The sequence below is a fragment of the Primulina eburnea genome, chromosome 4 (assembly GCF_022965805.1).
Source record: "Primulina eburnea isolate SZY01 chromosome 4, ASM2296580v1, whole genome shotgun sequence".
NCBI lineage: Eukaryota > Viridiplantae > Streptophyta > Magnoliopsida > Lamiales > Gesneriaceae > Primulina > Primulina eburnea.
In genome coordinates this window covers 35,127,570-35,145,003 of record NC_133104.1, presented here as the reverse complement: position 1 = coordinate 35,145,003, position 17,434 = coordinate 35,127,570, and the positions used below count along the sequence as shown (strand labels likewise).

Here is a 17,434-nt window from a genome sequence, read left to right as displayed (position 1 = left end):
TTAAGGAAATTAGGTTAAGGATTTAATTTTAAGTGAGGAGGCAAAAAACTCTAGCATCCACCACATGCAAATTTTCGAAAATCTATATCCATATTACTTCAAAATTTCGGCCACCTCAATTGGAATTAAGGGTTTGAACCGTCTTTTGGTTTTTGCTTTCAAACAATAAAATTCTTATAAATTTTCTAATGTATTTAGAGGATGAACAAATATTTCAGTGGTAGATTTGATTGGAGAAAGAAGATTTCAAGAAGATCGTTCGTAGAGAATACCACTAGAGATATTTCCGTCAATCTTGGAATAGTTGGTGCCAAGTGATTTATTAACTAAATGTATACTCATTAACACCCTATGAATGCTTTATTTATTTAAACTATATGAGTTTCCAAAGATGTTATTTGAACATCAAAATAATTTTTTTTAAACTTCCGCTGTATTTTGGACACGAAAAAACCGATCTCTAATAGTGGTATCTGAGCCAAGTTCTCTGCATCATATGGTTTAATTTCATGTTGAGTATTTTATTTCTAACCACGCAAGAAAATTTTTCGAAAAATTGATGCACCATTAAAATTTTGATTTTAATCAGAAAACAAAAAAAAATCGAACTGTCCAGAAACCGTGTGTGAGCTGCGTTGCCACCTATGCGCACAACGTGCCCGCCAGCGCCCGATTTGATTGGGCAGCGCAGACAGGTGCCCGAGAACGTCTCGAGCACTGTTCTAGATCATGAGCTTGAATTGCTACAAGAAATCAAATATTATTGAATAAATTGGTCATTAAATAAAATCTGTTTATTTAATTTATTTACTATTGTGTTGGTTAGGAATAAAATTAGTAGATGCATGGTTTAATCAATTAATAAAATTTGTTAATTAATTGACGTTAATATATGATATTAAATGTGAATGATGATCGAGAGCCTTAACAAATGTGATATGTGTATGTTATGATATTTTACTATTTTATTCATTTTGTTAGTATTTGATATTGTTAAAGTGGATCTAGTTTATGTCTCGTTCCCACCTCATATGATGTATCTCTTATGTGACATGTTTACCGAAATGTAATTATTAGAAATAGTGGGAGATCAAAACTGGAAGATGGTAGACCTGATGCACAAGATGAATACATGTAAAATATTAGAAGCTCTTGTAATAAGTTGCATTTGCATCTCTGCATTCACCTAGGTTATGGTCCTGGATCCATGTCTAATAATATTGGTGATCGATCATCCTTATTAATTTTTGTTGTTGAATGTCATATGATGATATATGTGCGATATATAATTATGCATGTATGTATATTATTAAATAATATAGTTGCATGAATCCGGCAAACATACAAACTCATGGTGCTCAATCTTAAATTAAAATACTGAGATAATTTTAAAATTAAAATCCATCATTTTGAATAAGATTCAAAATTTATATAAAACCGCAAAAGTAAAAAGTTAAAAGAATTTAATTTATTATTGCCGTCCATAAACCGTGGTTGCATGATGAATGCTTGGAGATACCTGGACGCCCGAAAGATGTGACTTTCAAAGGACATATGATGTGAATTGAGTAGAACACTCATTACTTCATCTCATGTTATTGAGAGAACTCATGGCGACTGTCCACTACAATACAATATTGATGGATCGGTTGGACACATGAAAATAAACGACGTCATATTATTGGGTCTTTATTAAACGTGAGGCGAAACACGGAGAGATTGCATAGGTATGTAATTGGATTATACATTTTAGAAATTATAATTGATTGATATTATTTGGGATCATAATTATCTAATTGGGCTCTATGTGCCTACTAAAAAAATACGATTTCTCTTTTACATCAGAAAGTGGTGAAAATATCAAAATAGTGGGAGAACAATTTATAAAATAAAAATATATATTTTATATCTTAAAAATATTTTAAAATAATAAGTTACAATTATCTGTTTCGTTTTCAGTATATTTACGATGACGTCTCGTAACCCGCTTTAAATAGTTTTCGATCAAAAAAAGTTAATTGTCCCTAACTATAATGACATGTTTCGAAATTTAAATATTGTTTGAACTTGGAAATGATTGTGTATGTGCTTGATAAGAAGCCACCGAGGAAAGCATCTTCCGACGTCATTGAGACTGAATCGACTAAGCTTTAGAAATTGTGAGACCATGATCTTCAAGCTAAAAACTACATGTTAGCTTCTATGCCAAATGTACTTCAAAGGAGGTTCAAGGAGGCGGTGAATGTTGCTGACATTCACTTTCATCTGAAATAATTGTACGGTATACAAACTCACTCAGAGAGACATGCTACTGTTAAAGAACTCATGACCTCACACCTGTGAGATGGGACTTCGGTCCATGAGCATGGTGTTATGATAATTGGGCTAATTGAGAAGTTGGTGGGACTCGACGCGATTATTCTTAGTGAGCTCTCGACTGTTATTCTCTTGTTGTCATTGCCCCACTCGTTCGATGTATTTTTAGTAAATTTTTATATGAACAAGCTTGAGATCACTCTTGAAGAGTTGGTCAACATGCTTACTATTTATGAGGCCACAATCAAGAAAGAAAAGCATGTTCTTTGAGTGGGCTCATCGTCCAGTATGAAAAAAAAACCCGAAATAAAGGGAAGAAGCATTATGCCCTACCCAAGAAGAACAAGCCTAATAAAAAGTCATACAAGAAACCCACTCCAGGGCCCACAAAGCCCGACAAGTCAGAACATATTTATTTCCACTGCGACAAACCTAGACATTAGAGGCGTAACTTCATGGAGTATCTAGCCTAGAAGCGTTCTAGCCATGATATGTTTTACATTGAAGTAAATGTCTCAAATAATTTTTCTTCCTGGGTATTGGATACCAGATGTGATTCTTATCTATGCAATGATTTGCAGGTGATGGCAAGAAGCAAGTGACTTAGAGATGACGAAATATTTTTGAGAGTAGGGAATGGAGCAAGGGTTGCTGCAACTGTCATTGGAAATGTTACTTTGATTTTAAACATAATTTTAAGTTACTTTTGAGAGACGCTTTGTAGAGCCCAAAATTCAGTATATGTAAAACTCATGCATTTATTTAATTTTTAATTCATTTATTTTAATTTAAAATGAGTTTTAGTGATGCATGATTGATTTAAATGCATTATTTTAAATTATTATGTTTATTTGATGCACCTATTTCTCGAGTTTCATGTTTCAGGCGATTACTCGATGTAGGATCGAGGAATAGAGACCGGTGACGATTTTGGTAATTTTAAAATATGGTATTTTATTTTAAAGTAAGGATGTGGCATTTTAAATAATTTATTAAGTTGTTAGTATTTTAAAAGCCTAAATTATTTAATTGGGTGATTTTAGAATTTTAAAACTTTTAAAGTCTAGCATTTTGTATTTTATTTCAATTTTTAAGGTGCTAGTATTTTGTGAAGAGTTAACATTTTAGTTAGTGTTTAATTAACATTTAATTAGGGGTTAAATTTTAATTAAGCAATACTTTAATCCCCTAATTTGACTAAACACACACACCGAGACACACACACATACACGTTTTAACACACACAACACACACACACACTTATATCATTTCAGATTTTCTTATTTTTGAGGGATGGAAACCTAGGGTTCTAAGATTCAGAGCAGCCGCCCCTTCCCCTTCAATCTTCCAGCTCATTTTCGTGAATTTTCTTCAAAGAAAATAGTGCCACGTTCGTCCCGGATCAACCCTCACTCCGTCTCCGCTTCGGTATCGCCGGTTCGTTTAATTTTAATATCAAAAGGCACGTATATTCTATTTTTCCTGCGTCGATCATGTCATAGTATGTGTAGCGTTGTTTTTATGCGTAAAAATACATGTGTGATATGTAAAGTTTGAGCAGAAATTGTCTAGATCGTATTTTGAACGTTTCTGGATCTGAAAATCTCGTTTTTGCTGTTCTTTTAAAAACTGCGATTTTTCGGTCGCGATTTTGAGAAATCCTTCAACATAAAAATCGTAGAACTTTTCAATACCTTCGATTTGATATAAAGTTAGAAGTATTTGGATAAAAATTGAGTGAGTTATGGTGATTTTTGTGGGACTGCTCAAACTGCGTTTTCTGAAAATATGTTAATGATGTGTTCTTGAAGTTATTTGTTGCCAGCTTCGTTGGGAACCGTCGGGTGATCGCTGCTGTGTTTAGGTATATGGAGTATGAGTTTGGGATGATTTTTGATGCTACGTTTCGTGTCGATAGTCATTGGTTGCATTAGAAATCGTAGGAATCAATTGGTGCCAAAATTTGAGTTTACGAATTTGTTGCTTGTTTGGCATACATCATCGTTTGGGATGTTTTGTGGATTCAAATCAGTGCCATAGTGTCCTAGGATGAGTCTCGAGGTGTTGTTCACTGTCTGTGTAATCGAAATTGGAGAGTAAAAGTTTCTGAGTAGCGGAGTCCAGTTTGCTCGGCGCTCGAGCGGTAACTTTTTACCACCCGAGCGCCACTCTTTCTGCCCGAGTGTTCTTTCCAGTAGACCTGACGCTCGAATGGCAAAGTTTTACCGCCCGAGCATGGACCCTTCTGTAAGAAATGTTTGGTTTCCACTTATTTTCAAGTTTCAATAGTGAGTTCATGTCTATTATTTTTGGGAAATGTTCACATTATCATTTTAGAAATTTTTCGGGGTTCGATGTCCTAGGTTAGTACTGTTATTTAAAGAGGTCAAGTCCCGAGCGATCTAGAATGTCATAAGCTATTTAATTGACTCGGTGGTGAGCACGAATACCTACATCTAAGTTATGCAAGTTAAGTGTTGAAATTCATGTTAGCATGTGCAGCAGCGGCCCCAAGCGAAATTCAACGAATCCCTCAACGCCAAGTAAGTATGTTTGACGTGCGAAATAAAATACTTTTAAGTTTTTGAGGTATGCTAAATGTCTTGTGACCAAATTATGAATGTGTTTGGAAGTCGGTGAACGTGGCCGAGGACCTCTCCACCCCATTAAATCATGAACGGGTTTAGATCAGGATTGAAAAGCGTTAAATCATGAACGGGGATCGATCCACTCGTTAAAGCATGAACGGGGATCTCATGTATGTGGCAGTGGATTTTTCCTTGTCAGCCCAGTATTGTGGTTTAGTCTGATCAGGCATTTTATGTTATGGGTCACTTGCTTTGAAACATGCCTCTACGCAAAATTATGAAGTTTATGTATGTTCATGTATGTACAAGTATGCAAGCATGTTTAAGAAAAATTTCACGTTATGGCACGTCTATGTTACGTGTAAGTTCAAGCTTTATATGCATGTTAAAGTTCAAGTATGTAATGTTCTATTTTAAATTTGCATATGATTTTATTACGTACTACTCGTTACTTCCAGTTTATACGTGTTGAGCCTTTAGACTCACTAGACTTGATCGATGCGGGTGAGTATGATTTTGAGGAGAAAAGGGGTGGGGACCAAGGAGCTGGCTTGGACTGAGCAGGAGGCTAGACCCGAGGACCGCCCAAGTTTTAAGTTTTTATGAAAAGTCAAATACTCTGATTTCCCGCTACTTGTTATGAGATTTTAAACAACTAATTTTGTCAAACTTTATTTTAGACCTTTTGTTGCAACTATTTTTGGGACGTACAGTTTATTTTATCGAATTTTGAAGGTTCGCCTTTTATTTAAGAAATTTTTTAATTTTTCCGCAAAATTTTTAGTAAAAAGTACGGTACGTTACACGCTTTATATATTTCTGAGTTGGTTAAAAACATTTTTTTCATTTCTATGCTTGATAGGATGATTATTCTTGTATTTTTGCAATGTGTTTGCAATATTTACAAGAATGAATGTTTGATAGGAATCGTCAAATTAATGAACAATATTTATAACTTAAAATTAAAAGATATTTCATTGAACAATATCCAAGCACATATGAAAACAACAACAAACACAAAAAAATTAGATGATCCAAATCCTGCACAAATATGGCACACTAGACTAGTTCATATTTCTCAAAGAATGATGCACAAAATAGTTGAAGAAGACATGTTTGACTTGTCAAGACATAAATTCTCTACCTACTTGTGAATTCTATCTCAAAGGAAAAATGACCAAAACTCTTTTTAGTGTAAATGTGGAACGTGCACATGGTCTGCTGGATTTGATCCACACAGACGTTTGTGGTCCGTCAAGTGTTAGTACAAAATATGAGCAATACTACTTCATTATCTTTTCTGATGATTATTTGAGTTATGTGTATTTCTATTTGATGAGACACAAATCTGAAGCATTTGAAAAGTTTCAGAAGTAGAAAAACAATTAGAAATGAGTATTAAGACACTTCCATCTGATCGAGGTGAAGAATACTTGAGTATTGAATTCTTGGATTATCTAAAAGAGAATAAGATCCTCTCACAGTGAACTCCACCAATGACACCACAATTGATGATATACTGCATATTTATAGTAGAGTGCTTCAAATTATAAATTTCTTTTCAGCAATTATCTATATCATTTCCCCACAATATGGACATACTCCGTATTTATCATTAAATTCTCATAAATTTTCAACTGACTTTAAGTCCATGTTTCTGATAAAGTTGATACACTATATCCTAATAGAGTGGCTCCTATTATTCTGGAAGTTGATAAGTGTTAGAGTAGGTGCCTGTTGAGCCAAGTTTTGGCCGAGGGTTCACATTGAAACTCTATGTATAAACATTTTTTATTTTAATAATATTTGAAATTATTGTTATGGCACATCTTTATCTGTATACACATGCTTGTTGCATAGATAAAATCCTTGAATATACAAATAGTAGAAAGAATATGAGATGCCCATATAATGAGTATCATTAAACTCATATTTAGAATATTGTATATTATAAACAGTTCTTAGTCGATTCAGCCGTCGCTAAGATGGATAAAGGCCGCTCGAGTTTGAGACTAGTATCTGTGATGTGAGTACCATGTTTCATTGGTAGGGGACATTATGATGTCAGAGCATGCAGATAGGCGCTCCTTGTAGAGTGCACTGAACAACCTTCCATAAAGGACTTTCCAAGTGTTTCTATTTTATCGAGTGAAAACGTCCTAATTTATGGTTGTACACCATTAGTCCTATGACCCAGGGCAACATTGAAACTCTATGTGCTAGAATTGTACTTTGAATTGTTTACTGAATCATATGGAGTCATCGGGTGGCAAGGTTGAGTGTTTTGTCGAAACATGTAGGAGTCGATGCATTGTAGTCGGGATTAGCCGCTTACCTTCGGGTATGGATATCCTATGTGATCTCATGTGTATGTTTAAGAAAGGGGTTTCTTAGATTACATCACCGATGCAATTACAACATGACACATAATATCGATTATTTGACAGCTCTCGATATACCAATAGTTGTCGAATCGGTCGGGATATATAAGTTGAAGAGACCGTACTGTATGCTAACCATAATGAAATGGTTCTTGCGAGCACTATCATTTGATACCTAGGGAATCATGTAAGCGATGCTGCTAGGCATTTAACATGATTGATTGGGCACTATCAGACTTGAGTTCTGACTTTCTTATTATCGAGGAGTTGATAAGTAAGAATGGAGCAACTGGGGTATGCTCATATAAGGACGTGTTTAGTCCTGAATCACATTGAGATATGAACCCAAGGCTAATTTTATCAATGAACTATTGAGGGTCATACAAGTGCTAACTTTTTAGATCTCGTGGAGAAGAAAAATAGTTTAATGTGTTGAACGGCTTATACAGGAGTTTATAAGCGCAAATAAAATAGAAGTATGACTTCTATAAGAAGATTATGGGGAATGTAACTTTTAATTTATGGAAATGTTCCTAAACTAAAATATGACTCAATAAATAGTGTATTTGAAAATTGTGATTTTCATAAACATTATTATGGACTCAATTAAATTAATTCAAGTGTTGAATTAATTAAACATTAGTAGACCTAATAGAGTCCAAATAATTAAATTAATTCAAGTCTTGAATTAATTAAATAATGTTGGGCCTTGTAGAGCCCAATTAGAAATAATTATTCAACTAGTGGGCTTGAGTAAATTCAAGTAAATGTTAAATGGTCTCAAATGTGTTTGAAATATTTAAATCAAAGTCCATGAACTTTGTAATTGTTACAAGCACAAATACAATGCATGCTAGAGAGGTGAAGGGTTGAGAGGTCAAATATTTCAAATTAAAGGCTAGCATGCCTTTGGAATACACAACACTTTTTACAGAACCAAAAAACGTTTTCTTCCCTCCTCCAAGCAACCATATGACCGAAAATTTCGAGCAATATTTCCTTCAATTTTCTTCTTCATTTTGTTGAGAAAAGTAAACACTTCTCAAAGAAAAATGATCTAATTTTTCTAGTGCAAAATTAGAGTGGATCTTCATAGTTAGTGGTGAACCTAATTTGAAGGAAATAAGAAATTTGAGCAAGGATTGCTCAAAGGAAGCTTGTAGATTGTCTACCTTCAAGAGCTAAGTTGTTTACAACTTAGTTGGAGCCAAAACATCAATCCTTGTGATTGATAGGTAAGAAATTATAAACACTTTGTGTATGACATTTTGTGTTTTTGGTATTTGCTACACACACTAGTGGGTGCTTGGTTTTTCTTACTTGAAAAATATGATTTTTCGCAAATTCCGTTGCGCATTCGGGCACAGTAACCGATTCGCTTTCAATAGGATATTGTATAATATATCGAGCTTTCAATTGAACAACTTGAAAATTCACATTCATTTTGGGAATTCTCAATACTAACCTTTTCTGAAGTGCAGTTGGAAAACAACGATTTGAAATATGTACTGCGTTCAATAGTTTGGATTGTTTACTTGTCAGAGGATGTCTTGCAGCTGTAGTTCGATAAAGTCCAGAGTTTGATTTCTAGACAGAAAGAATGACTTGAACTCTGAAAAGGCTTGAAATAATCCAACGGTCTGAAAAATTAGTTTATTGATAAAATAAGCGGCTGGATCCTAGAAACGGTTGATACTATTTATTTTGTAAATCACTAAAACTTAAGTGTAATAGAAATTATTTTAACAAAATATAAATTAATATATGCAAATTAATGTGTTTATATAGCCATGGTTTACTAAATTAAATATTTATGATTCTCGGGGAAAAAAAAGATATCTAAATATTTATAGACATCGATATGTAGTACTCAAATGTTTAAAATAAAAATTTAAGAACATAAAAATAATTTATATAACCATTTTCGCAATTTTTATTCAAATTAGTCTTTAAAATGTAAAATTTATAAAGTAAAAAATTATTTCTCATTAATTTTTTTGCTTCTTATATAATAGCATATTTTCATATTAAAGCTATAATTTGTAAAATGTCAAAGAAAAAATAATGATTTGTTACTATCATTTAATTAAAATATTAGAATCGAAGTATTAAATCAAATCTAAAAAAATGCAGAAAATAAATTTATGAAGTATAGTAAAATAAATTTTCATATATTTACGATTATTGAACAATATACTAAAAACTACGTAATATATTATATTTATTTCAATGATTATTTGAGATATTTAAGAAATGATTTAGGCAAAATATTTTTTTGGGGAATAATTATTCACTAAGTTATTGTAGTGCAAAAAAGGTAGGTTAGAATTATTAAATTATACAAAGCTATATTATGAAATGTTTATTCACTAAGTTATTGTAGTGCAAACAAATCTATTTTTAAAAATAGCATCATTAGATTATCAAATATCTAGTATTTGGCATTTAAATTTTTTGTTTTGAAATAATTGGCCCATTATTTATTTGAATTCTCGAGAATCATAATTCACAAAATCAAAGAAACAAGTTTGATTGTGACTTGAATTAGATAATCAAAACTATAATTTGAAATTATTTGCCTTTCAGGGTTGGCTGGGGCGGAGGCGGCAGCAGCAGCGCGTTCCCTGTGCTCTCGGCTATCCAGCTTTCTTCAATCCATAATTTACAAAGAAGAACAACTGCAGAGGAAGAAAAGCTTTCGACTCAACTAGCTGGTTTGTAGCAAGAAATAGCAGATATGCCACTAGCCCCGATAACAACAAAATCAAACCCAGATTACAAGCTCAATGAAGAGGTTAAAGAAGAGATCGCCAAGATTGATGAGACCATGTTTGTGTACGATGGAAGAAGATGATGAGTTGATGCTGATTACATACAAAGAAGTGGAGAAAATACTCACACCGGTGAAAGCTCTGGAAGAAATAATAGCTGCCAAGAAACATCGACTTTGTGTTCAGGCGTGGGGAATTGAGAAGGATCGAGAGCGTGCAAGGGAGTATGATTTAAGAGAGGAGACGGAATCTCGATCCACAGAAAAGGTGGTTTTGTGGCGCCTGTTTAGTTCCTTGAATAAAATGCAGCAGTTAAACAATTGCATGTAAAGTTTCAATTGCCCAAGCAAGAAAGCCAACAGGATGTTAAATTTATACACTTTTCAATGATTCCCATATCAAATATATAAATTATGATAATCTGTAGACTTTTTGAGTTGGCCAGGTACAAACAAACTTTATGTTCGAATGAGATCAACCAAGTATAAAATTCAGGTGTACGAAATTTAAAGCTAAAAATGAACAACTCGTTCTTGATTGACTCGACTGACTATCCATACAAAGTTCAAATTCATTTCATCAAAATTTCAAAATCCTCACCACAAAACCTCTTTCTGTGAATTCCGCTGATGAAAAATCACAGTTTCAGTTTCTAATTGTTCCTTTGCTGGGCTCCGGTCAAAAGGTTTGCAAGAGAGGGAACACCCTGGTTTCCCATTTCTTCTTGGGCTCGTTTAAGTTCTTCAGGATCTGTTCCAGGATAAATAAAATTTGATGGTCTATGATATGGGATATCTAAAAACAAGAAGGGGATATATTCACAAATATATAAGATCATATCATGAAAAAGCTGAAGAAAATCCATATTAACCAAATGCAAGTACAACGTTCACGTGCAAGGTTAAATGGAATCACGAAGTATAAATAAACTGACAACAAACTTACCAACAAGTTTGGGCATCACAAACATCACAATCACCATAAATCCAACCATCAATCCCATGGGGCTTTTAAATATGGACGTAACAGAAAATGGTTCTCTCATCTGCAAGAATTATATGAAATAAAACATCAAGAACTGAAGCATCAAATATTAAATAATGTAATAAAGTGTTTGATCTAACCTCATAATATTGTTCCTCTTGCAAAGGCTCCAAAACAAGTTCGGTCAATGCTCTTCTGGTTTCCGTCAAAGCTGCCTGGACCTTACCAGGATTCCTAGCACTGACATCAACTCGGACCTGGCGACGAGAAAATAATATCATACTATAGTTGTAAGCTATTTATTGCAAATTGAATACAGGAATTAAGAAGCCTACGGGAGAGAAGAAATAGCCTATTGCAGCCACTTCAATAAGATGAGTCCCTGCTGGCACATTATGGCTTGAGGGATTATGGTTAAAGAACAACAATAAGTCGACTTTTACAATGTTTTCACAAAAATGAATAGTTTCAGTTTTCAAGACAATATTAGTGATGACAAGGTACTGATGCTAGTCACAAACCATCACCATTTGAAAAGTCTCCACATCAAACAACAGAAAAACATTATTGTAAGTAACGAATGATCTGTCAAATTCATCTCCAATCCCTAAAGTGAGATGGAAACAAGAAGAAGATGAGTAGGATACAATGAAAAATATCCATCTGGCCTCAAAAAAGTAACTTTCTGGCCACCATTGAGTATGACTTTGACATTTGAAAGTTTTGCTGGGAGACCAAATCCTGTGGCACTAAATCCTTGAAGAAGAAAATACAAAACATAAAACAAAAAGTTAACCCCCAAAAAATAAAAAGAGAGAGAAGGGGACATCAGACAAGACAAGGATGGATATTCTGTTTAGGGTTGCAATACCGACACAAAAACTTTGATGAAAATTATGCAGTAAAGAACAAATATAAGTAATAGGGTGTCCGTTCAATGATAGACCAGTACACTTTGTTTCCACGCCCAAAAACCTCAAATGAGAATTTTGCATTAAAGACCAAATATTAATCCATGGGGCGTCCCCTCCCATGACGGAGTTCATTTTTAAAAATTGGAATTTACATGCCATTTCATGTTTTCCTTGAAACACAAAGTATAATATTCTACGCCCCTCCATGCTAAGCAGGTTTGGGAAGACAAGTCCCTTGTCACTCATTAGTGGCATTTATCAAAACTTGGCCTGGTCTCTATCCTCTATTCCCTAAGGTGGACATGAGGTTTCAAAGTATATATCCGTGTAACTTTCAAATTATGCCCTCGTGATCATTGAAATAGCTTTCCACTAAATGTTGGCTCTCATGAGGAAAAATCTCACCTATTTTCTCCACACATATTAGCACATACTTCTGATAGTAAACAAAAAAAAGGCCAAATTAAGTAGTAACTATAACTATGATGTCTCATATCCCCAATTGAGTTTATGTAACTGACAAGTAAACTATATAGTTTCGGCTGATGGAACTCTTATTATTCCAAACTTCTTAGATTTAACATTTCCATATCTCTAAGTTAAAAAGATGAGCAAGAAATTGGATAATTGCCTCATTTTTTAAGCTGTTAGTACTCGTAATAAAAGAAAAGAAGAGATCATAAGCATCTAAGCACGAATCGTTGCAAAAAAAAAAAAAAAAAAAAAAAAATCCAAACTTTATCACAAAAAAATTAAAAATTGCAAGATCCAGCTTAGCAAACTAAAAGGAAACCAAGGTACCTGGAAATCTAACTTTACCATTAATGCTGAATCCCTCGCCATTCCTGGGCAAAATCAATATCCAATAAGAAACTATTTTTCATGAAAATCAAATCAATTACAAGGTAATAGCGATTCGAATCGAAAAAAAACCCGACTTATCAGAGATCCCGAGTGCAAAGGGCAGAAAGAGTAAGAGTAGCGACAGAAAGATCGACGAGGGATGCGCTGCCATGGGGGGAGAGGGAGAGAGATACGTTGAAAAGTTTTTGGCTGCTTGGTTAGTTATTTTTTAAGTGCAGAAAAAAAAGAGGAATTTGCTTATAAATATTAAATCTCTAATAGCAAACTTTCTCTCCGACGCAACCAAATTATATTTTTCAACTCTCGTGCCCCCCGAAAATACGGTAAAACCGTCTTCAGTCTCCGGCCATCGATTTTTTTTGTGTTCATTCTTTGGATATTTTTTTAATACCACATTTCTACATGAAGTGTACCACATTTCCATATGAAATATACCACATTTTGTATGACATAATACAACAATTTTGTGGGTAGGGAGTGAACCCAAATAAATGTTTTGATTGAAGATTTTTCACCGACTTCTCCCGAAAATACCACACTACCCTTAAAAATTATCTAAAATAAAAAAAGTAATTATTTAAGTGAAATTCGTTAATTAGGATAAATTAATTGAGTTCTATTATATTTATTATATGAATGAAGCTTTGTATTTTCGGTTTTTTCATGGTATTTAGTTTAATTACAATTTGCATTGATGAAAATTTCTATTAATATTTTGAATATTATATTGGTCGATAAATCGTTGGATGTTTCTTTGGTTTAGTCGATCTTGGGCTTAAGGGCACTGTCATGAGCCTTTCAATGACTGACATGTGTCATTATTTATTATTTCTTTTGGATTTATTTTATCTTGTAATTTTCCAACCATGGTTTAGGCTTTTAGATATTGCCCTCGAGCTCTACGTTCGTTCAAAATTTTGGGACTCTCACCATTTTTCCTAAAACTTTTCACGGTAGCTCTCAACACCCACCACCCACCGGGGAAGGCCACCGTTGCGGCCATCACATCTCCGTCACGAGCCCTTGAGTCCTTGGAGAAGTCTATTTGTGCAAATGCAACTGCAGAAGCTGCCCAGAGCTTTCAGAAGGTATATTTTGTAATATATTGCTTGAAAACCTACTGTACAGAGTCCCATTGATAATGCCGATAATGTGTTTATTCAAGGGATGTCAGTTCCTCATCTAATTTTCTTTCTTTCCCCATTTGACCAGGATCGACTAAACCCCAATTTCAAGTTACGATGACAATCTTTCTATAAATAGACGACGCTGTCGAAAACAATATTTTCAATAGCAAAAACTTGTGTAAGACGGTTTCACGGGTCGTATTTTGTGAGACGAATATCTTATTTGGGTCATCAATGAGAAAATATTACTTTTTATGCTAAAATTATTACTTTTTATTATGAATATCGGTAGGATGGATACGTCTCACAGATAAAGATTTGTGAGACCATCTCACAAGAGAACTACTCTGTAAGGCAAAAACCTGTGTGAAACGGTCTCACAGGTCGTACTTTGTGAGACGGATCTCTTATTTGGGTCATCCATGAAAAAATGTTATTTTTTTATGCTAAGAGTAATACTTTTTATTATGAATATTTGTAGAGTTGACGTGTCTCACAGATAAAGATTCGTGAAACCGTCTCACAAGAGATATACTCTACATATAAATGTGTCATCATGCTTACTCTACAAATCATCAATACCACTTATTAAGTATTATGTACAAGATCTTTATTTTAATATCTTGAAACTTGACGCATAAAATGTATACAAATAGGTGGAGACATTGTGCAGTGAATGAGTTCACCACATCGGGTTTGTGCACAAAATGAATTTCTCGTATCCAAAACCATGTGTGTATGTGCCTCAAATATCCAAAAATGTTCTAGATTAATTATGAATTATTCCGAATTCGGTACACTTCTAACCTAATTTATTCTAAGTAGGACAGTTTAATCTTAATGGCCCAAAATTTTAACCTTGAAAGACGAATAATATGTGCTCAATTATGGAGCATATGTAATTGTATTGTTTGTGTATTGTATCATACCACATGATCACACATACGCTTTTAAGAGTGGATGTAACATATTTTAAAATATTTGCAGAAAATAATTTTTTTTCTTAAATAAGTAATAAAATCTCGAAAATAAAATACAAATAAAATGCTTGTCTAAATATTTGAAATATAAAAGAGCCCAAACTATTTTTGTGACATCAAGTCACAACCAACTAGCTTGCAGAAGTACTTGTTTAAATGACGACATAAAGTAGTTTCATAAAAATCAGAGTAGATGACTTCAACATGCATAAAAATCCTTAAAACTTAAGCGGTCATCGGGTTAGTCCTCCGTCCAGTCCGAGCCATCTCACTGGTCTGCGCCTCTCGTCTCCTCAAACTCGTCATCACCTACATCGATCAAGTCTAGTGAGTCTAAAGACTCAACATGCATAAATTGAGAACAGCAAGTAGTACATAATAAAGCCACATAGGTTTTAAAGTAGTACATACATATTTAAACTTTGAACATACTTACATAAACATAGACGTGCCATAAACATTTTCATAAACGTGCTTGCATCGTACATACTTAAACATGCATAATCATCATCATTTTGCGTAGAGATATTGTTGGACCGAGTGCTTACCACTTTACCAAAAGCTATAGCCAGTGGTAATTGTGAGGCCCGGGGCCGAAGAGGGCGGGGGGTGATCGCCGGTGCCATGTGGTGGCACGGACAATGAGCGGCTCCTGGCAGGCTTCTAGGTGGAGGGAACATGAATGAACCGTTCTTACACCGGAAGGAGAGGGATTCCGAGACTGTTCAATGACATGGACTGTACAGTTGAAGAGGGCTTAAAAGATTTGATTGGTACTACTCATATCACGAAGGTGCATCTTTTTTCGGTGGCTCATCACATAAGAACTCTAAAGTTAAGCGTGCTTGACTTGGGATAATTTTGGGATATGTGACCTCCTGGGAAGTTTCCTAGGGTGCGTGTGAGTGAGGACATAAGCACGCTAGAAAGACTCGTCTTGGTACAGTGAGGACAGTCGTCAAATCTGGGCGTTACAAGTGGTATCAAAGCCGACCTCTCCGAGTACGGTGTGGTTCGGGGACGAACCAAGCGGAAGCTGGTGGGCATGTGAGGCCCAGGGCCGAAGAGGGCGGGGGGTGATCGCCGGTGCCATGTGGTGGCACGGACAATGAGCGGCTCCTGGCAGGCTTCTAGGTGGAGGGAACATGAATGAACCGTTCTTACACCGGAAGGAGAGGGATTCAGAGACTGTTCAATGTAATGGACTGTACAGTTGAAGAGGGCTTAAAAGATTTGATTGGTACTACTCATATCACGAAGGTGCATCTTTTTTCCGGTGGTTCATCACATAAGAACTCTAAAGTTAAGCGTGCTTGACTTGGGATAATTTTTGGATGGGTGACCTCCTGGCAAGTTTCCTCGGGTGCGTGTGAGTGAGGACATAAGCACGCTGGAAAGACTCGTCTTGGTACAGTGAGGACAGTCGTCAAATCTGGGGCGTTACAGTAATGGTGCAACTCAAATCTTTTAAACCGCACAGCAGCTCAAGCACCACGGTTCGATCGCTCTACCAAGCAGGGACAATTATTGCACCCAACAATCACCCTCCCAATAATTCCACTATTTGTAATCAATGGGAATCGAACCCATGACATTGGTTCTGATACTAATTGAAGGATCGTTTGCAGAGCATCTTGAGGTGATTAAAACAAAATATTCTCCAAGAGCTGCGATAGCTCGTGTTCTAAGAATGTATACACCGATGAATTAGATCAAGTTTGGTATAGAACCAAGCGAAAAACACTTGAAATAATCATTCGTTAAGAAACACTGATATATATGTATATCTTGTGTAACTGAATAACCAAAAAACTAGATTAGTTTTTGCATTCATTAATTCAGTTATGATGAGAACTGAACAAACGGATGCTCTAACTAGTTAAATTATTTTGAAAAAAATTAGTTAAATACACAAGATATGTTTATGGATGTTCGGAGACTTCAACTGCTCCTACGTTACCCCTTCTACTACCTCGGGTAGGATTCACTAGAAGACTTTGATCGATACAAATACTTTGTACAAACTCACCCAGCTTAGGACTTACCCACTATCTTAACTGGACTCTTAGACTAGACTGAAGGCAGCACTTCTAGTCAACACTTCTTTAATGTCTATGCGAGAAAGACTACATACACAAGTTTAACGTCTTTTTGTAAGAATGTATTTGAGTGGTGGTGTGTGTGTGCGTGAGAACTGATATCTGAAAACTACCCGAAATTGTTCTCACACACTGAGGGAAATATGCTTTTAATCTAAAGCTGATAACACGTTTAAGTGTTTCCTCGACTGGGCTGAATGCTTCTCTCTTAAGCTGATATGACTTTGAAGCGTGCCCTTTTCTTTTCTTTCTTGTGTTTTATATTTATTTATTTACTGATCTTCACCTTCTATTTATAGGCGCGAAGTTTGATCGTACAATGAGACTCAATTATTGTATACGTTGTATTTTAAATATGTTCCTCGAAATTTGTCTTGTTCTTTATGGAACACTTTTTTCTTTAAGATATG

General features: G+C 34.9%; 1 protein-coding gene across 1 annotated transcript; it reads right to left on the bottom strand.

Annotated features, from left to right (window-relative positions):
* Window positions 1-10,427: 10,427 nt before the first annotated feature.
* Window positions 10,428-13,078, bottom strand: LOC140831000 (ER membrane protein complex subunit 7 homolog). Its single transcript, XM_073194643.1, has 7 exons — window positions 12,893-13,078; window positions 12,756-12,799; window positions 11,688-11,796; window positions 11,376-11,439; window positions 11,181-11,297; window positions 11,002-11,101; window positions 10,428-10,806 (listed from the first exon to the last, which is right to left on the bottom strand). Exons 1-7 carry the CDS (start codon window positions 12,967-12,969, stop codon window positions 10,709-10,711), a joined length of 609 nt encoding a protein of 202 aa, XP_073050744.1. The 5' UTR covers window positions 12,970-13,078; the 3' UTR covers window positions 10,428-10,708.
* Window positions 13,079-17,434: the final 4,356 nt, after the last annotated feature.

Coding starts and splice junctions, on each gene's coding strand:
- LOC140831000 (XM_073194643.1), bottom strand. CDS start 12,969: ATGGCAGCGCATCCCTCGTCGATCTTTCTGTCGCTACTCTTACTCTTT. Junction 11,440..11,687: donor CCAGATGGATATTTTTCATT/GTATCCTACTCA, acceptor TAATCCCTCAAG/CCATAATGTGCCAGCAGGGA. Junction 10,807..11,001: donor TGTGATGCCCAAACTTGTTG/GTAAGTTTGTTG, acceptor ATCCTGGAACAG/ATCCTGAAGAACTTAAACGA.